This window comes from Crinia signifera, chromosome 6 (genome assembly GCF_055691185.1).
Source record: "Crinia signifera chromosome 6, ASM5569118v1, whole genome shotgun sequence".
Taxonomy (NCBI): domain Eukaryota; kingdom Metazoa; phylum Chordata; class Amphibia; order Anura; family Myobatrachidae; genus Crinia; species Crinia signifera.
The window spans coordinates 239,497,394-239,514,162 of NC_139222.1; the positions used below are offsets into that span (position 1 = coordinate 239,497,394).

A 16,769-nucleotide genomic window follows, 5' to 3' on the forward strand; every position below is an offset into this window, starting at 1 on the left:
AGGGAGAGTCCATGCTTAACTAAAGCTGGCCATACATCAGAAAGATCGATCTTAAGATCGATTGCGCTCACGATTGTGTACAATTACCCTTGAAATCCCCGGCAGTCCTTGGTGGTTTTTGGACACACAATCTACTCACAATCCATCATACAATCAGTCATACAATCCATCTGCTGCATGATTGTGCACACAATCTGCATACAATCGATCATACAATCAGTCATAGAATCCATCTTATGATTGATTGTATGATTGTGTACACAAGATGTGCACACAATCTGCATACAATCCATCTTACAATCGATTGAGATTGTATGATTGGGTACAATATCTTTCTGATGTATGGCCACCTTAAGGCACCAACACATAACTGAATGAAACTGTCAATCGTATACTATAGCACACTGCTTGCTGTCTGTGTGACCTTTTTGGGTTCGTAGGGGTTTACTTACTAAGATGGGAGTTCTGCTGAAGATGGGATGATGCTATGTGCAAATATACAGATTCTATCTTGTGCTAAATAAATAAGAACTAGATTCTGATTGGTTACCCATAGCAACATCCCATGTGAAATAGAACTACCATTTTATTAAATAAACCCCATAAGGTGCACAATCTCCTTTTAAAGCCCATTGTCAAATGAATGCACAAAAAAAGGCCATGGTCACAGCACACTGGGGCAGGGAGGCCGAGCAAAGAGTGGGGGCGGAGCAGCTCTGTCAGCTCCACTCTGTGTGCTGGGAAACTGAGCAGATTGCAGGGAGGTGGAGCTGCTTGCTCAACCCCTGGCTCTCTATGGGCGAGATGTACTAAGCCTTGAAAAGTGATCAAATGGAGTGTAATAAACATGATAGTTAGGAGCTGATTGGCTGGTGGTTTATTACTCTCAATTTATCAGTTTTCAAGCTCAGTACATCTGACTCTCTATGTGAAGTGTGGCAGAGCAGCTGTGGTTTTAGGTCAGAGCAGGCCATTGGTCCATAGGCCCTTCTAACATTTACCAGAGTTGCCAGATGGCCAGCCAAGCCCTCGTCATACAGTATGTTCTAGAGTTTTAAATATAATAACTTATTTATTGATATTAGATTAGTCTTGGTAGTTTTCTATAGATTTTTTTTCTTGCATTAATCTCCCGCACCCCCCCCACACACACACACACACACACACACACACTCCAAATCCAATACATACAGTAATACAAAGTTAGGAGAAAGCTCATTAACATGTGGACATATATATAGTTGGGAGGTGGGCGTGTCCTACTGTACTCGCCTCTAAATAGCAGCGTCCGTTTGAAAATGTCCCCTATTTGTGTGCTAAATGTAAAAACAGGCAGTTTTATAGTTATGCCATATTATAAAAAAAAAACTTGTGTTTGTACTGCAAATCTGTTCCCTTCATAGTGATGCTTTCCCTACTACACAGAGCTCACCGTATCCATATAAATGATTACACTTCCATGAAACAAATGTGCCGCATGAGTAATTGGGATTAAAATAACCGAGTAGAAAGTGATCTACAATATGAGCAATTAAACAGAATGTTCCTTTAAGAGGGAGAGAAGAGGAGGGGTGGAAGTTCCTCACCATATAAAAGGTCATTGAAGTCCATTTTTAGGGCAGTAAGATCAGTGACAAGAAGAGAACAAGATCACGAGCGAGGCTTGAGATCCCTCGAACTACCATCTGCAATCCTCCCTGCCTCTCCCCCCCTTCTCTCCACAAACCATTTTAGCAGGGAACATAAGAAAATTTAAAAGGATTCGCAGTCATGAGTGATGTAACAGCTGAAGAACCAAAGCCCAAAGCTCCAGGGACCGAACCAAGTGGAGCTGCCGCCGCTGGTCCTGGTGAAGTAGACAGGACAGTATTGGGTGAGTAGTGATCCCATGAGTAGTAACTTTGCACAAAAGTGGACCATGACAAATCATACATAGCTACATATGGAAAATGTCACTTTCTACGTTCATTAACGTTACTGTCATGGTCTATTTCTGTTCTGACTGATTCCGCATCTGCTCATCTTCATCATTATTCTATTCCAAACACTTCTCCGTGTTGGCACTTTTGTAATATGTTTTATCTGTTCTTTGTTTTACTGTCTAACTTTATTTACATTTTTATATTAGGACATCATTTTAAACTGATTTTGTTTACTTCTAAATAAAATACTGGATATACACAATTATAAGACCCCCATCACATTGGTGTAGAATAACCCTACATTACACTTGATATGTATGTTTGCGAAGCTGCCTGAAATACACTAAGTAAATGTCAGTGGCTCTTGCTGAAAGATTTAAAAGGACTAGAATAATAAACACAAAGTACTCCTGGTTTTGCATTTAACCCTTTGAGTGCCAACATCTCTGTGAGAGATGTTCAAGATATCCGATAAAAATGGCAGCGTCGCTCACATTTGTTATATACATTCAAATAAAAAGAATTATATTTCCCATATAACATAAACATTACAGGTCATTACGATGAATAAAAATGTTTGCTTGGCAATTTTCACACCGATATTGACAAACTCACTTGGCACTCAAGGAGCAGTATTCAATGTAAAAAATCACGGTGTGCAGCGAATCCTGTTTAGGATTCGCTGCACACTCGCTGTGTTCCGGAGGGCTGGCTGCCACTCGCTCTCCCAGTATTCAACGTCGCAGGGGCTCGTTGCCCCTTGTGGCGAATCTTAACCCCTGCAGCGGACGAGCGGACGCTGCAGGGAGCCGTGGGACGGTGGCAGGCAGGGAGATTGATGTCTCCCTGCCTGCCCCAGAACGTATGTGGAGGGGAGGATGGCTCCCCGGGACCCAGGCAGCACAAGCTACCCCCCCCCCAGAGCCAGCAGGGGACCGGGTATATTCACTGCTCCCGATCGTGCATATGTAATGATCGGAGCAGTGAATATATGAATATGTAATGAGCGGCTCTCGATCCGGCCCCCTGCTGGCTGTTATGTGTAAAAAATATATATATATATATATATATATATATTGGTACTTGTGTACTAGCACGGCGCCCATCGCATCGCAGACCATATCGCATGCGATGCAATGCGATATCGGCCGATGTTCTACAATGGCATACAATTTTAAAATTGTATGCCATTGTATATGGCATACAATGCCATACGATGGGATGCGATTATAAATTGTATAAGCACCCTGCGCTCGCCACGCTTCGGACTCGGTGGCTCGCTGCGCTCGCCACACTTTATAAAATCATCTCCACGCCGACATGGATAGTGGGGTATGAAAAGGTCATAGGACGCGTACCGCTGGCCACGCTTCGGGTTCACGCTTATACTTGGGGGTGGCGTGGGGGTGCATTTAAGCATTGTAAGCACCCATTAGGGTGCTTAAAAGCATCCATTAGGGTGCTTATACAATTTAATATTGTATATGGGTGAAAATCGCATGCCATCGGGTGTATGGCATGCGATGCGATAAAAAATCGGGCGACTAATTATCGTGGGCGCCGTGCTAGTACACAAGTACCTATATTTTTTTAATTAAATATATATTCATGTGCTGTAAGCACATGAATAAAAATAGCATGCCCCTTCACAGAATAAAATTCCAGATTTTTTGACACCAAAATTAAAACAAAAAAACTTTTATTTTAAAAGTTCACATTCCACTTCTCCATGAAAAGATGGCGATTTGCTACACGGAGACACACGGCGAAAATCACTTAGAAAGACGTCGAAAAGTGCACGTTGAATAGGGTTGTTCCCTTTTTGAGACCAAAATTCTCAGTCCAATGCGAAAAAAGCAGAAATTCGCCATAAAACACGGCGAATTTTCCTCATTGAATACTGCCCAAAGGGTTAATAGTATTGCCCTTTAATATCTGGCAACCAGATCCACTTACGGGTATAGGCTTTTTCTTGGTAACTGTACCAAGATTTGTGCCCTGTATTGTACAAGGCGGTTATTTTACCGTACAGCTATTTCCAAAGCCGCTATGTCTTCCGAGGTTTCAGAAACTGGATTTAAAAAGGTAACAATAACTTTTATTTCCTCTGTAAATCCAGCAGCAGACAAACTGCCGAAGAGACGGTGGCTTGAAGAGCCCTGCATAGTGAATTTACCCCGATGCTGTTAATCTGCATAGATCTGTATTGTATTTAATGATTTTCTAGAAGGATTTTGTGCATATTTTGTTTACATTTTATTTAAATTGGTTAATATTAGATGTTAACTAATACAGGGGTATAGAACAGAGAATGAAAATACTGTACTTTTGACTATCTTGCAGGAACTCTCACTGAGGATAAACACGTCAAATATTCTGTGAAATTAATTGAATCAAGCTTGTAAAAAAAAATATAAGGTCTAAAATCAAGAAGTAATACCTGTACATCAGGCATGCCAAACGGTGGCCCTCCAGCTGTTGTGAAACTACAGATCCCAGCATGCCTTGCCATAGTTTTAGCATTCCCTAATAGCAAAACTGTAAAACAGTCTTGATGGGACTGTTTTCAGGGGCAGAACTCTGGGAGGCAATGGAGTCACCTGCCGCCGGGCTCCTGCTCCCAAGGGGGCACCTCTCCTCCCCTGTGAGTTCAAATTCATTAATTGAGTTCTGAAATATATGTTCTCTCTCTCTCTCTCTCTCTCTCTCTCTCTCTCTCTCTCTATTTATCTATATATAGATATATCGATCTATATTTCATAAGATACATTTTATATATATTTTATGTAAGATTGTGTGTGTGTATATGGGGGGGCACCAATATACATCTTGCCTCCGGGCAACTGGGACAAACTTACGCCACTGACTGTTTTACAACAGCTGGGGGGGGGGCATAGTTTGGCCATGCCTGCTGTACATGGTCTTGTGTAAAGTGACACAAACAGGTGAAGCTATTTTCCATTTTATGTTTGTCATAGTAATTTCAAACGTGTGTGCTCTCCCTTACTTGACATTCGATAAATGAGTTTGTGCTACACATACAGTATATAACTAATAACAGATTGACCTGACAACTAGAGATGTACAGTATACTGTATTAGCAGAACTTTTTGGACCCCATAGCAACTTTTTTAAAGGGCCCCTGCCAGTGGCGGATACAGAGGTGGGGCTGCAGCACAATTCAAAGAGGAGACCTATACCAGCTGCCACCCCCAAACAATATGGGCCACTGGTCACCACCTTAATTCTTTTAGATACACCTTTCTCTGTAGCAGTTGTTAATTTTATGCCACACAGTAATGCTCTAGTTCATTGTATGCCCATAGTATTGGCCTATTTTATGTCCCATAGTAGTGACCTACTTTGTTTTATGTCCCATAGTAGTTCCTTAGTTGATTGTATACCCTATAATAGTGGCCCTGTTCACAATATGCCATACTGTAGTACTGCCAGTACATATTATGCCAAACAGTGCCCATAATTGTCATAATGCCATACAGTGGCCCAGTACATATTATGTCACATTGCAGTGTCCTCAGTTCATAATGTCAAATTGTAATGCCTCCAGTTCATTTTATACCACATTGTAGTTTTCCCATTGCATATTATGCTATGCTGTAGTGCACACAATTCAGAGTGCAATATTTGACTTCCCCAATTTTATATTATGCCACATAACAGTGCCCTCAGTTCTTATAATGCCATAGTACAGTGTCCCCTGTTGAAGGTATGCCATACTAATGTGCCTACAGTTCAGACTGTACAATATTATAGTGCCCCAGTTCAGTTTATGTAACATAATAGTGCCCTCCCATTCATATTTTACCACCTTATAGGCCATTTCAATTACAACATCCACTACAATTGTTCTTTGAAGTTGATTCGGTACTTGTGTAGTTTCACGGCACCAGTAAATTGCATGTGATATCGAATGCAATTTACATGCGATGCGATTTATTACCTGTTCACACCCCCACTTTCCACTACGGCATGGAGTTGATTTTATATAGTGTGGCGAATGCAGCGAGCCACCGAGCCCAAAGCGTGGCGAGCGGACACTGATTACTTCACATGTATTCACTGAGCCCGAAGCCTGGCGAGGGGCCGCGGAATACATGTCAACTAATCCGTGTCCGCTCGCCACACTATATAAAATCAACTCCATGTCGTAGTGGATAGTGGGGGTATGAACAGGTCATAAATCGCATGCGATATCACATGCGATTTACTGGCGCCGTGAAACTACACAAGTACCGTTGATTCATTTCTACACTGCAAATTGCGCTGGGACTATTCAAATCAGTGCACTGTTGTGTCAGAGAATGCCGGTACTCATGGGGGTTTAGTCACAAAAAATGTAATCCTACTACTTAAGTGCCCTCCGTGATATTGTTTGTACACCGTCGGGGGCACAAACAGCGTTGCTAACCTAATGTTGTCAGAATTGTGACGCTCTATTTACAGTTCACTGCATTAAAACAACCACATTGAAAATGTAATGTCACTCAATTTAGGCCTGGCAATGCGCCAGACTTTCCATAAGGTAACTTAAGCTCCTGCCTACGGCCCAGCAGGTCCCAAAGAGCTCCATAAAAATATCCTGGCCAATCCAACCATTCCCAGAGGAGCAATGTGCGACTAACATGTGACTTCATGACATCACATAGACCTGGCCATTTCATAGGATAAAAAAATATTTGGACACCCACTGTATGTCAGTAGTCCATTTGCTTTAAATGTGACAGTTATTAATCTTATTTTCAAAACACCTAGAGCTTGATTCAGTGTGCAATGCCGATGAGCATTTATCGGTAGACTATGCACATGCCAAGGTACTCTATCGATACTGCCTGCAATCAGCAACTAACATATAGGACCTTATTCTGATTGACTCGCAGTCCATCCTCATTAGCATCAGAACACCCAGCGTTCTCTTGGGAGGGGCACCCATGGGCAAACTCCGGCACAGGGAACGAATCCCCGGCACTTTGCCTACAGTACCTCGCTCTCCACACCCTTGCATAATAAGAGAGCGGAGAATGGGGCACTGTATGTACTGCATAGTGCTGGGGATTTGCTTCCGGCATTGGGGTTTGCAGATGGCGCTCGCCTCACATAAAGCAGGAACCAGCGGATCACTGCTGACCTGCTGGTGTAGCTGCACGTGCATGCTGAAAGACGGGAGGCACGTGCCTGGGTGCCCCCCTGAAACCGCCACTGGTAGCCTAGCCAGGCACAGTGCAGCCAGGTTACTGCATGCACTCGTGCGGCACTGTGGGTGACGTCATCACCTCTCAGCACACAGCGCTGGAGCCGCCGGGCAGAGAGAAGAAAGAAAAGAGGAGAAGCGGGCGAGCTGCTAACGTAACATCCAACGCAGCAGACGCCCGGCTGGCTACAGCGGTGAGCTTGCCGGGTTGGGGCACTCTAATTCCATAAGCCACCTATCAGCCGGGAGGCAATGGAGTCAGCGCCCCCTTCTGGCCAGGAGCCCGGCGGCAAATGACTCCATTGCCTCCTGGGGTTCCTCCACTGTCTATGTCCATGTATAATAACCATTAGAATATAGTTCTTTATTCTCAACCACAGTACAATAAAGTCTACACACAAAACATAATGGGGGAGGTATAATAAGTCAACCAGATTTATAAAGTGGAGTGATATAAAATTCCAGTCAATCAGCTCCTAAATGTAATGTTACAGGATGTGACAGGAGCCGATTGGTTGGTGGCATATCTCTCTCCACTTTATCACTCTCCAGGGCTTGGTACATATGCCCCTGTGTCTCTATTATCTGAAACAAAATGACATAACAAAGATGGTTTAGCTGCATAAACTAAAGTTGTTTTTCTATTTGTTTTTTTCAGCAACTAAAGTCCAAGGAACTGTTAAATGGTTCAATGTAAGAAATGGCTATGGATTCATAAATCGGTAAGTTTTACAATGCTAAATATTTGGCTATAGGAACCTCATAGTATAGTGTGGAGGTGGAGATGCTGGTTGCTATATACAAATTTCTTAACCAAATACCAGTGACCATAGGGCAGTGCACCATGCTGATGAGTGAATGCGGGCCCGTTCTACTCACTATTGGGGGAGTGTACTATATCAAGCATCACATTTTGCATGCAGTTTATCCTACCACTTATTGTGGCACATACATCAATAATAGAATGTCCACAGAGGTTTTTCTGAAACACTGGGCGGTAGTTACAATGTAAACAATGTGTCCGTTTGGCATAAACAGTGTAATTTGTGGTTCCAGCAGTCACATCAGCTCTGTGCTCCTGTGTCCTTGTAACGGACTATACAGTCATTACCTACTGTACCTAGCGACTTGCCAACTTTCCCAGTATCCATGGCCCTGAACGCACCACCAAACAGACTATTTAATCTTCCTTCCAAGCACTACCATTTAATTCAGTGTTGGTCAAACTATGGCCGGGTTTTCCGCTGAGGAAATCCTGGCCAGCTACCCCTTGTGGAGTGCAAAACATGGGGACTATGTAAAAACCGGACCCGGACTAATCTGTCCAGGGGGTGTCTTGTCCGGGGGTCCCTGTGATAGCTATCACCAGGGACATGGGAGGGGAGATTACAGCCTCCCCGTGTGATCCGGACCGTCCGGTTTTTGCTACATGCCCGGACCATACAGGGAGGCTTTATTCTACCACTCCTCCTCTTCCTGGTGACAGGCAGCCCCCCGGACAGGACACCCCCCCCCGGACCGGAGGCTACAAGCTACAAAATGCAGAGTTTGATATCCGGTCCGGCGGTCCGGGGCTTTTGTCCTGGTCCGGTTTTCACCCATACCCCAAAACATGTCCTCAGCGGCACCGCAGGCCAGTCATGATTGGGTCACGGACCGCATCTGGCCTGTGGTGCCACTGAGGACATGTTTTGCACTCCACACGGGGTAGCTGGCCGGGATTTACTCAGCGGCGCTGCATAACCGGGCTCTCCACTGCCGTGACTCAATTGAGTGACAGCTGAGCAGTGCGGAGGAGCGACAGCTCAGCTGTCCCGTAGTGTGCTAGGTAGATGCCAGAGGCTCAGTGATTGGCTGAGCCACAGGCTGTGCAGGGCTGCAAGAGGCGGGATCCCGGGCAGCGTGTGCCGTGTGGATGGAGGCTGCTTGGAGGAGAGACAGAAAGAGTCTCTGCTCTCCTCTTGTCTCTGTGTTATGGGATAGGTCCTCCCTACAAAACAAGTAAGACAGCCTGTTTTTCTATATATAGAATTTGAGCTCATACCATGTGGCATAATATGAATTTTGTGTGTGGCCCGCATATATTTGCTGGAAATGTTAAGTGGCCCCCCCCGGCCGAAATAATTGCCCACCCCTGGTCTAATTGGTCACACCCCTGTTATGCACTGATGTGTGTTGTGTGCGTCGGCTATGTGGAGAATTTACACCCATCTTTACCATAAACCTGCAGTCTCCCAGAGTAGACATTAAAGCCTCTCACAAGAGACTGTGACAAACTACCCTGCTTGTCACCAATATGCATAGCTGTGGCTCCAGTGAATAGATCTACAGTGTCTAGATAGACAGTCCATAGGTCGACACCAAAATGTCGACATGTAATAGGTCGACAGGGTTAAAAAATGAAAACCGTCAAAAGGTAAAAATGAAAATGGTAGTGTGACAAGGACTCACATAGACTGGATTGAAATTAAGTCTGCTTCTTTATTTGGAGGAGGTAAACAGCATACCAGGATAACAGCTTGGCAATTCTTAGGTTACAGCAATGGCAGGTTTCAGCAGGTAACACACAGGCTTCACACCAAGGGTGCTCCAGAGAGTCCCTAACGGAATCCCCACATTCCCCACAGCCACTAACAGTCATTGGGAACACTGACCCTCTGCTCTGGACAAACCTATAACAGGAAGTACCAGGTATTGTTTATTAGCAGAGAGTGATTCATCTTAGGAAAACCCAGACTGGATCTCAATCGGTGTGGTATAACACACCGACAGTCGGGATTCCGACAGTCATTAGCGTGACGTCGGAATCCCGACTGCACAGCGGGGGGAGCGCAATAAAGCCCCTTGCGGGCTTGCTGCGCTTGCCATGCTGCGGGCACGGTGGCTGCGCTCTCCACCTATTTTATTCTCCCTCTATGGGGGTCGTGGACCCCCACGAGGGAGCAGTCGGGATTCCGACGTCGGAGTAATGACTGACGGAATCCCGACTGTCGGTGAGACGTCCGGCACCCATCTCATTGGCCCTGCTGCTGCTGCTCTAAATCCTGGACAGAATCTCCCACATTCACCTCATGTGGAAGTATGCTGTCCATGCCACAGTAGACACATGAAAAGGTCACCATAAGTTTATCACAATTTTTTAAATTCTTTTGGACTTTTCCATACTTCACTATACACATGGACCACAACTGAGAATGGAAAAAATGTGCCAAGCGAAGCACCAGGCTTGAAGCATGGTGAGTGAAGCGAGCCATGCGAGTGTACACGATAAACTAATTGGTGATCCATGTGGACAGGTGTCGATACTGACACCATAAACCTTGTTAAACTAATGTTAACCTTTTTCATGTGTCTTTTTCATTTTCACCTTTTGACCCTGTTGACCTACTGCATTTCGACCTTTTGGTGTCGACGTATTGACGGTCTAATAATCCACACAGAGGTGGAACTACCATTGGTGCAGTGCACCAGGGCCCCTGAGGGCTAAGGAGCCCTGGCGCCCCTGTCACCCACTGCCATGTTGCACATTTTGAACTTGGGTTGGGAACAAGTTCCGCCATTGCATCCACATCCTGTGTTTGTATACTCCTTATGCATGCACATTTTTGATTGAAAAACTCAAAGGATAGCTGTTCTGAGGAGTTGTCCTTTGTGTTGTGAGGACTTCTGGATTGATGATCTGGGAGTCTGTTATGTGTCTTCAGAATCACTTTCAGGAGAATTCTGTGGTAAGAAGCCAAGAGGTTCTGTAGGCAACTCTTGCTAAATATCTATGGATGGTGTTGCCTTCGGAAACAAGCTATGGAATGTTTTACGGTACTTGTGTAGTTTCACGGCGCCACTAAAGAAGTCAGCGTAGTATCCCTATCAGCATCGTGTTCCCACAGCCGGCGTAGTTAGCTTGTGTCTGCGAATGTGTGTACGTTCTCACCTAACCGGAGCTTATACAGTTAGCATTGTCAGTCAGCGTTACGCAGTTATCGTAGTCAGCCAGCACTGTGTCAGCGCTTATTACATTGTGTGGGAACCATTGACCATTTTTAACCTGCCGGATATGACAGATGTCCACTCGCTCGCTGCGCTTGCCACACTTTATAAAATCAACCCCGACGTGGATAGCGGGGGTATGAACAGGTCAGGAGGACGTGTACCGCGTCCCCTCGCGGGGCCTCGCTGCGCTCGCCACGCTTCGGCCTGACGTCAATAGTAGGGGTTTGAAATGCAGGCATTTGCCAGTATGTAACATGGAGCACTGGCAAATGCGTCCTTTATTGTGCATGAGACGCACACACTACCGAACCCCTAACTATGACCATCTCCCTGAAGCAGACACGGGCAGGGTTGCCATACCCTGCTGCACAAATTACCGAGACGCACTTGCATATGAGACGCTCATGCGTCCCAGGCAGATGGAGCCCCTCTCCGCTGGCTCCTGAATGATCGCCTCTCCACCAGCGCAGGGGATCTGGGTTACCTGCGCTGTGTGAGAGGCGCTCACTAGGCTTGCCAGGGACACCGGGGGCAGAGCTGCAGCTCACAGGGACAGTACGGTGTCTACGCTGCCTGACGGGGACACTATGCTGACTACGCAGGGCTGCCACGGGGACACTACGCTGACTATGGAGGGCTGCCGCGGGGACACTACGCTGACTATGCAGGGCTGCCGCGGGGACACTACGCTGACTATGCTGGGCTGCCGCGGGGACACTACGCTGACAACGTAGCTTGGCCTACGCTGACAACATAGTGTGGCGCCGTGAAACTGCACAAGTACCAGTTTTACTTTCCAGCACATTGTAGCCCCATAGAATTACATAGTGACTGCATGCTGGTAGACTGTAGCAGTCATCTCCATAATATACTGCTAACCACCTTAGTGCATATGGAGAATGCAGCAAACCTGCCCTAATATGTTTTAAGTAAATTATGACTGCTATAATTATTATTATTATTATTTTAATAGGAATGACACCAAAGAAGACGTATTTGTCCACCAGGTGAGAGAAGTATTGCATGCTGGAATATAACCTTTATATAACTTATATAAAGTAAGAGTGTGTACACAGGATATCACATACAGTAGATCAGAGGTAGCCAACTCCAGTCCTCAAGAGCTACCAACAGTTAATGTTTTCCAGATCTCCAGTCAAGTATTTTGCTCCACCTGTGGATCTTTTAACATGTGTCAGTCAGTAATGAGTGCACCTGTGCAGCAGCTAGGTTGTCTGGAAAATGTGAACTGTTGGTAGCTCTCGGGGACTGGAGTTGGCTACCACTGACATAGATTGTAACTTTTTTTTTTTTATATGGACAAGGATTCGATTAACTGACAGGTTCCCAAACATACAGCAGTCCTCAAGGCACCCCAATAGTCCAGGTTTTAGGTATATCCATGCTTGACCACAGGTGACTTAATTAGTACCATAGCCATTTTGATTTACCCGGATTGTTGGAGTGCCTTGAGGACTGTATATGAGAACCTCTGAGTTCACTCATTTTTTTTTTTTTTTTTTTGGTATCATACTGTATAATCAGTAAAATATAGCACACACACTAAACAGCATGCAGATCTAATTGATTTAAGGTCCCAATCTCTTATCTATAACCATTTTGTACAGCCATATAAAGAAACATTGGTTAGTGAAGTTTTTTAGTTTTGCTTGGAATTAGCACAATTAAGCGTATTTCCCACTATATGCAAATATCAGTAGCTATCCTGTATATCAATAAGACTGTCCACTAGCCTTCAAACTTTCAAGTGTTCCCTGAAAACACACCTCTTCGGGCAAGCCTATCATATTTAAGTTCTACACGCATAACCCTCTGAGGCACTTATGCATTACATTGCTTCCCTTCTGGACCTGTAACTTGATGGGACTGCTATGCTATTACTGGTGCCTGTCCTTGTGTTTCCCACCTATGTCCCTATAGATTGTAAGCTTGCAGCAGGGCCCTCTAACCTCCAAGTCTGTCTGTTGCTACCCAGTTTGTTTTATCGGTACTCTTTACTTAGAAGGGCGCCCACGATTTTGATCGTGGGCATCGTTAGTAAAAAATCTCGGGCATTGAATGCACTAAAAAATCGGGTGCGATCAACCGACGAGATGCCCGAGATTTCCCATAGGGAACAATGTTAAATGTCTCAATTGACCCAATTTTCCTGTTCAATGCCTCAATTGACCCGATTTTTCCATAGGAAACAATGTTAAATGGGCCACAGAGGCCAAATAGGCACCCTGAAGTGTATAATGGCCACCCGAATTGTTAACGCCACCCCACGATCAACGTCAACCCGATGCGTGGCGAACGCAGCGAGCCCGCGAGGGGCGGCGGTACGCGTCCTACGACCTTTTCATACCCCCACTATCCACGTCGGCGTGGAGTTGAGAATAGAAAGTGTGGCGAGCGCAGCGAGCCACCGAGCCCGAAGCGTGGCGAGCGTACGCGGACAGCTGTGAAGCCCGCGAGGGGACGCGGATACCTGTGAAGGTATCCGCGTCCCCTCGCGGGGCTCGCTGCGCTCGCCACGCTTCGGGCTCGGTGGCTCGCTGCGCTCGCCACACTTTCTATTCTCAACTCCACGCCGACGTGGATAGTGGGGGTATGATAAGGTCGTAGGACGCGTACCGCCGCCCCGCGCGGGCTCGCTGCGTTCGCCACGCTTCGGGTTGACGTTGATCGTGGGGTGGCGTTAACAATTCGGGTGGCCATTATACACTTCAGGGTGCCTATTTGGCCTCTGTGGCCCATTTAACATGGTTTCCTATGGAAAAATTGGGTCAATTGAGGCATTGAACAGGAAAATCGGGTCAATTGAGACATTTAACATTGTTCCCTATGGGAAATCTCGGGCATCTTGTCTGTCGCATCGCACCTGATTTTTTAGTGCATTCAATGCCCGAGATGGGCGCCCTTCTAAGTAAAGAGTACCGTTTTATCACTGTCTACAATTGTAAAGCGCAACGGAATCTGCTGCGCTATATAAGAAACTGTAAATAAATAAATAAATATCTTCAGAAATTATTGCTATATTGTACGCCTGCAGTCGGATCCCACAAGCTCCAAAATGCTTCATGGCTGTTTTAATGATTGGCTAATCGCTCACTCCTAACAAATCCCTTCTTCTTCAGCATTAGCCCTGATCAGCTAAAATAGAACTCTCCACAGCCGCCAGATCTGTCAGGTGGTAATGTAATAGGAACTAACACTGACCCAGTTGTCAAGCACACAGAGCAGAGTCATTCAGTGGAAGCAATCAGCGGATAATATTCCACGTAGAGTAACATGTTTCATGATCGCAAAATGTCCAGACAGTTCAGCATCAAAGCTACAGGCTGAATAAGAAAATATATATATATATATATTGTAATTTCCAAGTAAAGTATCACATTCGTTATGTGTCACAAAGCACAGCATAGTAACTTGGGGGGAGGGTGCTGTTGGAATAATTCCAGTTGTCATGCAGTGTTGATTCCCATTGATGGCATAGAGTCTTATATTGCTGCTGTCCTATGTACAAGGCACCTGTTCCCTTCTCCCTCTGCCAAGCACAGCATATGTGCTGATGAGGTGGACTGTGTGGTGTGAATTCTCCTGTGGGGGGTAGGTCATTAGTTTGTCTGCTACAGACACTCATCCAATTTTTTAACCACTTGTGTTCACTTCCCATTATTACACTTAGGCCCTTAATCTAGTTGACTCAGACGGATGCATATTTTTGGACAGGAACCGAGTGTTCTTAGCCCCGCCTACCGTAGGGATCGCTCACTCCGTCCGAACGCGGTAAGACGCCGAGCGAACGGACCGCGAGTGGATGTTTCGTGTGAACACCTCCTCCATATGTGGGAACATCCCCATCCTCCGATGGTCGCTGACCATCGAATGATGGACCAAGGGGTCAGGCAGCACCGAGTGCTCCAGACCACTTGGACATGTTGCCGTATAAAAGCAGGGATATGGGTGGGCAGCTGACATCCGGCTATGTCAGCTGTCCGCCCCCCACACGTGCATCACGACCGCATTACCATACGTACACCTAGCGTTTTTATGGGAACGCCCATGAAACGCAGGGCGTACGCATATGGTAATAAGCCCAAACAGCCCTTCACGCCCCTCTCCACCCCCTGCTCGGACGGTTCTGACTGAGCATTTTCTGCACGGATCTCACTCCGTGTTCAGACGTGCGACGCATTTGCACATGCGCAGATACGCCTCTGCACATGCGCAAATACCAAATATCGGCCGTCCGACCGCACATGGAGCCATCCGACTCAATCAGAATAAGGGCCTTAGGGGCGTGACCTAGACTGGAAGGAAGCAGGACGCTTCTTCGAAGGGCTCCTGCTTCTGCACTCCAAAAGTGCTAATATACAGAAAATCCCTACACCTGCTGCTTCTCATAGTGTCCCCCTGTCCGGCGGGCACCCTCCGGTACCAGCGGGAGCGAGCTGCGGTGCCGGGGGACTGAGAAATCAGTTCCTGCAGGTTGCGGCCTAGCTCCAGCCTCAAGCCGCGGCCTCAATTAATAGCCGCACCCGGCGGCGGAGCTCCAGGGCGGACTCGCGGCCGCGAAACTACCGCAAATCAGCGGTTTTCACCCACACATCGACCCAGCCCTGCCGCTCTGCCCACCCAGCCTGCCCCCATTACCCTCTGCTGCCTTGGAGCTGTATTAACAGCGTTGGAGCCCAGCAATCGCCCTCTCACTGCACAGACGGCGGCCATCTTGGAGGTGGCATCTGAAGCTGGGGCTGCTCTGCCTCTGAACAGCATTGAAAGCACCAGGGATAAAGGTCAGTCTCCTGCAGCTGGGCACTAGAGATTTGGGGGACCCCCACCTGGTCTGCTGATCAGCCCTTTGCCCCCCTAGATTCTCATGGGGAGAGGAGAGACTAGCTCCCCTGCTGCACACGGCCAGGCCTCCACCCCAAAGCTTCATTCCGGAGGGTCTCTCCTGTTTCAGGACAAAATGCACGGTTGCCATATGCAGTAATTACCTTCTCTACACCCCTCGGCCCAAGTGATTACTCGGATGGACTGATTCCAATATATATGGATCCATACTGACAGTACTGTTGATGTAATATCTTTATTGACTCCTCACGCTTCTATTGCTTTATTTCCTGGAGGGCGATCTAAAATCTCGCCGCTATGCGACCTCGAAAGAGCAAAGTCTCTAAATCGGTGTCACAAGTAGCCTTCTTCAAGCCGTCACCTAGATCCTCTACCTCCGGAGGCAATCCACCCTCTACTTCAGCTTCGACCCCTCCCCCGCGGATGTCTGCTCCTGATCCTGTCTCTGCCCCCACTTCGGGGACCCCAGCCCGGAGGGAGATTCCTGACGATGAGGCTCTAACAGTGGGCACTCTGAAAATCCTGCTGACGCAGATGAAAGACGAGGTTTCTGCAGAGATTCGTGCCTCCCTCCAATCGTGCCAGCGATCCATAGATGATTTGGGAGAACGTACAGACGCGCTGGAGACGAAGATGGGGGAGGTGGTTGCCTCCCACAATGACCTGATAGATTCGCATGCCACCTTGGAAGGAGAGGTCGCGTTGATGCGGGATAAACTGGCAGATTTGGAGGATAGGTCCCGCAGGAACAACCTCAAGCTAAGGGGTATCCCCGACAATGTCTC

General features: G+C 46.7%; 1 protein-coding gene across 1 annotated transcript in view; it reads left to right on the forward strand.

Annotated features, from left to right (window-relative positions):
• Positions 1 to 952: 952 nt before the first annotated feature.
• YBX3 (Y-box binding protein 3) overlaps positions 953 to 16,769 on the forward strand; it is a 35,440-nt gene continuing 19,623 nt past the window's right edge. Inside the window, exons 1-3 of the mRNA XM_083145598.1 lie at positions 953 to 1,873; positions 7,790 to 7,853; positions 12,095 to 12,128. Of these exons, the coding sequence (XP_083001724.1) occupies positions 1,771 to 1,873; positions 7,790 to 7,853; positions 12,095 to 12,128 (201 nt within the window). The 5' untranslated portion in view covers positions 953 to 1,770. The remainder of the gene's footprint in view (positions 1,874 to 7,789; positions 7,854 to 12,094; positions 12,129 to 16,769) is intronic.